The sequence below is a fragment of the Pygoscelis adeliae genome, unplaced genomic scaffold (assembly GCF_000699105.1).
Source record: "Pygoscelis adeliae isolate BGI_AS28 unplaced genomic scaffold, ASM69910v1 Scaffold160, whole genome shotgun sequence".
Lineage (NCBI taxonomy): Eukaryota > Metazoa > Chordata > Aves > Sphenisciformes > Spheniscidae > Pygoscelis > Pygoscelis adeliae.
The window spans coordinates 5,707,093-5,714,471 of record NW_008824035.1 but is presented as its reverse complement, the minus strand read 5'-3'; the positions used below and the strand labels follow the sequence as shown (position 1 = coordinate 5,714,471).

The following is a 7,379-nucleotide window of genomic DNA, read 5'->3' as shown; positions in this document are numbered from 1 at the left end:
CTAGCAGAAGCGTGTTAACTGTTGCCGTGCAGTAACGGCTAGGCTATTCCTTTGTGTGCAGGAGATCAAAACCCTTAGAGTAATGTGATTAAAACTGTGGGATTCCATGCCTCCTCTTCAGGTTCTTAGTAGATATTTTTAGTCAGCCCACATATAGCTGCTTAATGACCTATGTACAACAAAGAATCCACAACAGGAGATGATTTTAAAGAGATTCTAGAGTGCTTAAACCCAGTTCTGAGGCTAGCCACTTGGAATTTATTTTTTTAAAAAAATCAAACATACTTCTGGACAGTACCAAGTTGAGTATTTTAGGGTGATTAAAGGGACTTTAATATTTCAAGAAAACATTGATAACAGCATAGAAAACTTTGGCTCCTCCTTACTTCTATCATGAGATCTATGCTGCATTTACTTCCTGGACTTTCCTGCTGTAACTTTTGAAATGCAAGAATATCTTCTTTCGAGGAATGTTGCTTCCAATTCAAAAAATTACTCTTAGGCCTCCTGCCTGACTAGCTACAAATCTTGTCAGACAAGTGATTCCCAAAGTATGAACGTACACAGCACCGAGGAAATGCCACAGGTAACTCCACGCTGGTCCTCTTATTAGTTAAATGTCCTTTTCTGTGTTATATAAAACAATGTCAAAAGGATGTCATCTACATTAGAAGAAGCATGCCATCAGCAGTAGGAGCACATGGCTAACCTGTTTATACCAGAGAAGCTGACCGATTCTCAGATTAGAATTCAGTTGCCTCTTTTCCTTTTCAATCATGTGATTTCTCCCTTTCCAGGGGAAAACACATTGTATAGCAAAAATGTGAGAAGTTATCGTCCCTGCAGTACAGGACACCACTGTGTTTAAAACACTATCCTTATAAAAGAATTCACATGTACCAGTCTTCGGTCAACTCTTACTCCTGATCCAAACTCCATTACTATAAATACCACAACCATTTTCTTAGTTAATGCACACACGATTTACAGATGTATATGTTTTCAGCATTGTAACTGTATTTCATTATTTCACCATTAAATCTGCAAAACTCATGTTCCCTTCCACAAACACCGGAACTATAGGAGTATTTTTCTTGCTTTGCCCACATCATCATCCCAACTGCCATCAGTTGCACTTCTGAAGAGATTTCCTATCTTCTTTTGATTCGGTCCCAAGAGGGTTGACCACACTTACACATCTAAGTAGTGGTAAGCTTTTTCAGTGCTCCTGAAGCAGCAAACTCAGTATATGCCACTCAAAAAAAAAAACAAAAAACCACACAACAAAAAACCCCCCCCCCCCCCCCCCCCCAGCCACAATTAAAATTACACACAAGAAATTTAAAATAAAATTAAACTTTATTTAAGTGTTATTTAATCTGTTATGACAACCGGATCAGCTCCACAAACTTTTGTTTGTCATTGTCCGACCAGCACAAAAATAACTGCAGGAAGTGAAGACAGCTTCCTCATGGTTTTGATATATAGAGTCCTTATACTTTCTCAGTCCACAACTCTACCATATCTTCATCCATTTACTCTTCTTCCCTCACCAAGCACTCATACAAGACAGTCATTTTTCACTTGATATCATTTTGCATTTAACAAACAAAAGCCAGCTGCATCTCAGCCCGTCAATGTAACACACCAACATGAGTGTAGAACACATCTTTTCAGGACTACCAGTTTACGCAGCAATTGTGTTTTTCCTATCCATTCCCTTCCCATCTACATGTTCACTGAACAAAACCTCAATGTACCAAAGAACCCCACCTAGATTTCCAATTTGACTTATTTCTAACCTATTTATCCTTCTTAAGCTAAAAATTAACTCCTACAGCTAAAAAAAGAAAAAAAAAAAACCAACAAAAAACCCCGCCAAAAAAACCCACTCATATTTCAACAGTAACCCTCATCCTTCCTATATGTATTCATGGCTGCTGATCCTTGGCAAAACGTATACATCCTCTCAAATACTGTATGTTTTTCTGCTCTTTTTCCTACTCTCCCCACCTGAACTGCGATCACTGGGAAGGAACCTGCAATACCATTCCAGCTATGATTACCTACTCAGTACACTCTTCTGAGTTCAGGCCACAGAAAGATTTGCTCAGTAAGTCACGTAATTGTTCTGCATCCTCAGTTACTGAATCTATATCTAGAGAGAGAAAGAGATATCTCTCACTGAAATATATTTTTCCAGAGTTTCTTTCATGACCCTGTGTATTTTAGCATTCATTTTGCAGTGAATGACAAGTCAAAAACACTGTGAGAACTACTTTGTTGCAACTTAACTGCTAGTTTCAGTTTAGAGGAAGAGAGCTGACCATACACTAACACAAGAGGTACTACAGAGAGCTTCACAGAGCTTCAACAAGAGACAGATACCCCCACCAGGGATACCACGGTTTTGCTAAGACAAATCAACATGAATTGCTTTCTAGTTATTCGCTGCCAAAGCATATAATTTCATATTCAAGTTCACTACCACAGTTCAAACATTGCATCTTCTTCAAGTCACTGCCCTGCTAAGTACTGACATGAAAAGTATGAAAGCTGTCCTTAACTTCGTTTTACAACATGCATTTTCATTTTCCAAAACCTTTTTCAATAGAAAAGATGCTCTGGTAATAAGTCATGCTCTTTATGATTCCCAGTAACCACCACATGCTTTCCTCAGGCCTTCTTCCCCCTCATATGATTGTTGGCCTTTCCTTACTCCTACTAAGCTCCTTTGCCATTCCCTATTACTGCCAATCTGCTGCAATTGTCCAGCATTAACAGCATTATCCTGCATGACAGGGTAACAAGCTACAAGTGCTTTTACCACCAATGCTCCCTCTCCAATTGGTCAGCATTTCTATTCTCCTTAAACTGGACTTGCAAGCTGTGACCTTATCTCAGTACAAGACTATTTTGGTTCAACCCAACACCTTGAAAGCACTCAGCTGACAGCACACACAGACACATGCAGTCCAGTACAACCAGCTGGGCCCACTGTCTCTGTAGAATTGACACCAGCTCCCCAGCACCCTACTCCAGCACATGAGGATGCAACAGATTACCCAAGAGGGAGGCCACAGAAGTCACTGCAGAGTCTCAGCACTGGTTCTTCAGCCGTACAACCCACAAAGCATCTCTGACATAAGCCAGGCATCCAGCAGCTTCTCCTATTTTCACAAAAGCCAGTAAGGTGCTATTATAATGTTTTCGTGTAAGCAGTGCTGAAGGGAAGCACACAACCGAAATCCTACATATTTGATGCTAGACAGTTTCCTACAAAAGCCACCAACTCTCCATGTTGTTCCGTGCTTGCAGTTGTCAGCCAGCATGGTCCCTGAGCAATGAGAATATCTGCTGTGCAGACAGTGCAAGCTAACGGACAGATGAAGGGTGGGAGTCAGCATCTTCAAGAGCAATTCCATTCCATCACTGTTTAGATGCACTAGCAGCCTTTTATTTATTTATTCCTTTCAGTTTGCTTAAGCTTGGCATGTTATTTAAACTCAAGTAGGCCAGAAAGGCCTTTGTGAAGGACTTATGCATTTTCCTGCCTACACTTGCCGATGTTATGAAGTACCTGAGTAATGGCCAAGCCTAGAGAGACATTTACAGGCCTGCAGATAGGAGGTTGCAAGAAAACTCAACTAGATTAGACACCTCACTGTCACTGACCTGAGTGGCTGAACTGACATAGCAATCTAGGCGTTTATGTAAATCACATCACTTCTTTTCATACTTTTCATTCTTTAGATATGAGAATAATTTCTAAGATTATTTATGCAGCCCAGCATCAGCTGCAATGGCAGAAGTAAAATTCTCCTCTGCTCGATGTTCAGAAATCCTCTAAGACCTGGTTATTCAGCACCTTTTAAGACAAAGGAAGGTATGAAAATTAATTTTCTGAAGTTTGCTTCAAAAAAAGCAATGCCTGATTTTTGGAGAGGGAAGATGCAAGTATTTTTCCCCTCTTCAAATACAGTGAGATGACCTGAAAAACTCCCCTGAAACTTCCTCACCAATCCAGTACACTTTTACTTGCATTACACATAGTTCATGTTTGTTACAGCACCAAGGTTATTTGGGGGAAGAACTTAACAGTGAGTCAGGCCACTCAGCACCCAGTATCACAGAAATCTCTTCAAAAAGCCAGCAATTCCTGCTTGGTCTACTTCACTTCTTTCCAGGCTGATTCATCATCACATTTTTCTAAGCATACTTTCATCTAAACCCAGGGACATGAATGGAGATCCTGAAAAGGAGTTGGAATAATGCAGCAACAGTTCCTCCCCCACACCTTAGACTAAGTCTCATTTCCCTGGCTGCCTACTCCCAGTGAAAATCAAACAGCAAGATTATTTCTGCCTTCTGAGTACTGAACAACTTACCTCACCTGAAGGTTTCTAACCTGTAATGCCCAGATAATTTCCAAGTGATTTACATGAGGTAACCAAGAATGAAGTAAAGTCAATTGGCAAATCAGCCAAGAGCACACTGCTGTACTTGGGGCATTTGAGAAAAAGCTTTAAAAAACAAACAAATAAAAACAAAAAATGAAACCTTAATTGTTTTTTTGTTAACAGGTACAACTGAATAGCACAAACAGTACTAGAGGGCAAGGAGAAAGATGATGAATGTGTTCAACTAAGACAGCACACAAATGACTTAGAGAGATGAAAATGCTAGTTATCTGTACTGGACTTTTGCCTGGTTACCAAGACTAGACATCTTTCTAAAAATCCCATACACATTAACAATGTTTAAGATCAGATTTGTTTGCACTAGGTACCATACTCTGGGAAATACCGTCTTGCACAGGATTTTTACGCAGCTTAGCAGTTTGCTCAAGGCTATCACAAACAGCCGACAGTAACCAGGCAGATCTCAAGAGAGACCCCTGCAATTTACTTACTAGCTCTTCCAGATCTTCATAAAGCCATTACACAGTTGCACCTTTGAAATCACATTCAATTCCCATTCCAGCTAAAAGAGATTCTGTATGGCATCTGGCAATAGTTCCAAGGTTAGGAATAAAAAAAGGTTTAGACACAAGCTCCTATTCAATTCTCCTCAAGACAGCTACAAGCATTTATAACTCCTTTGAAGACACAAAGATCAACCCCATTCAGACTGAGCTCTAAAGTTACAGTTTGCATGTGGCTGTTAAGAAACTGAAGTTTCTCAAGACAAAGCAGAAATTTTCAGGATCAAGGTTCAAGTGACTTTAAGACGTCGGACATGTTTTGGCAGCCTCTTTTGTTCCAGACTGTTTTGTAATTGAAACAGTAGAGCCCTGACAACAGCATCTTGCTGGAACACTAAGGGTGGAGGGAATACGCTTCTGAGGTTAAAGTGCAACCTCGCTAACAGAAGCAGTGTAGACTGATACCAAATTCTGCTATCAATCTAGACAGTCAATGAACCTTTGTTCACCTCCTTCCACCTCACTCTGAAGCATCCCAGACTGGCTAGTACAACATTCCCTTGTAGCATAAAGAGCTGAAATTACCCAGGGTTGTAGAAGATCTTCTTTGCAGCTCACCAGTCAGTTGTTTTTTGTAAGGAACCGGTGACCTCAGAGACTGAGCCCTGGTGGGATGCCAAGGACTTGACCAGCCACCACTCAACGCTTGTGGATCACTCTGTCCTGCCTCTGCTCTCTCTGCCGGGGATGAAAGCCTGCCATCATCTGGAGTTGACAAAAAGCAAGAAACCAGCTGTTCAGACATGATAAAGAAACCAGTAGTGCATGCAAAACTAAGGGTAAAAAACTCTCATAAATAGCTCATTTGGATCATGATTATACATAACAAAAGACATGAATTTTTAGTCTGAAAAGTACCATACAAAACGTGGAAACAGGCCAGTACCTAGAACTTGTCTTTCAAGGCTCAGGCTATTTCAGAAACTTCCCTAATGTGAAAAGTGTCTAAAAAAACCAAACTGGCAAGCATGAAAATTATTCTTGCTATATGGAATAGCTACACTTGATTATCAGCTTCTGCCCTGAAGAGAGTTTTTCAATTATGTTAGAAGCCAGTACTGAGGTCACATTAAAGTTACCACAGCCTCTAATAAACCATGCTTTTCCATCAGAGGATCAAGTAGACAGGTTCTCATTGATTCCAGTAACATGCCCATTTTATGTGCTGTTTCAAGGTTGTTTTCCCATTCTTTTAACACAATACTTTGCTGACTCCAGCTAGATTTGTCAGAGACAAACAAGTGAAGCTAATATTGACCACATCTTATGTTACTTTCAATAAATTAATAATGACAGGTGATATTCTACTATGCAAACTAACAGCAGTCATAGCAAGTAATTCTTTTTCATTCTGCATAAGAAGAGTCTGAACAGATCAGTTTGTTTATGCAAAAAGCTATCCTGGCCCTTTTTCCCTAGCCCAAACAATGGGGAAACATGCTTAGCAGAGCTGGATAATGAGCAGACTAAACAAAAGCAGCTGACAAGTTTGCCGTCTCCAGCAAAGAGATACGCAGTTTTTGTACAAAACCAAGGTGCATTCATTCACCACTCTTTGCAGTATATTTCTTTGAAATAAAACAGAAAAACTCACATAGTTCTTTAAGACCTTGCCTGCTGAGAATATAAGTGTTTCATGATACATGTAGCGCAAAGACCAAAATCAAGTAGTACTTTTTAATATACAAAACTTTCACAATGCTTCAGACCTCTTGATGGAGATCACCTAAGCCATGTAAATTAAGGGTGGACTTCCTGTAAACATACTGCTTTATTGCAGCTCAGCTGCCACGGAGCTGAAGGTATAAGATACACAGGAAGGTGAGGAGTGGAGGAAGTCTAGAGTAAGAACTTGCATTGGAAGGACAGGTGACCCGGTGACCTATGACAAGGTGACCCGCCTAGTGGAGGAGGGAAAGGCTGTGGATGTGGTCTACCTGGACTTCAGTAAGGCCTTTGACACTGTCTCCCACAGCATTCTCCTGGAGAAGCTGGCGGCTCACGGCTTAGACAGGTGTACTCTGCGCTGGGTAAAAAACTGGCTGGACGGCCGGGCCCAAGGAGTTGTGGTGAATGGAGTTAAATCCGGTTGGCGGCCGGTCACGAGCGGTGTTCCCCAGGGCTCAGTCTTGGGGCTGGTCTTGTTCAATATCTTTATCAACGATCTGGACAAGGGGATCGAGTGCACCCTCAGTAAGTTTGCAGATGACACCAAGTTGGGCGGGAATGTTGATCTGCTCGAGGGTAGGAAAGCTCTGCAGAGGGACCTGGACAGGCTGGATCGATGGGCCGAGGCCAACTGTATGAGATTCAACAAGGCCAAGTGCCGGGTCCTGCACTTCGGCCACAACAACCCCATGCAGCGCTACAGGCTTGGGGAAGAGTGGCTGGAAAG

The 7,379-nt window shown here is 41.3% G+C and overlaps 1 protein-coding gene across 1 annotated transcript in view; it reads right to left on the bottom strand.

Moving 5' to 3' along the window:
* PIKFYVE (phosphoinositide kinase, FYVE finger containing) overlaps positions 1-7,379 on the bottom strand; it is a 65,569-nt gene that overhangs the window by 56,934 nt on the left and 1,256 nt on the right. The window contains exon 2 of the mRNA XM_009332227.1: positions 5,510-5,689. Within this exon, the coding sequence (XP_009330502.1) occupies positions 5,510-5,689 (180 nt within the window). The remainder of the gene's footprint in view (positions 1-5,509; positions 5,690-7,379) is intronic.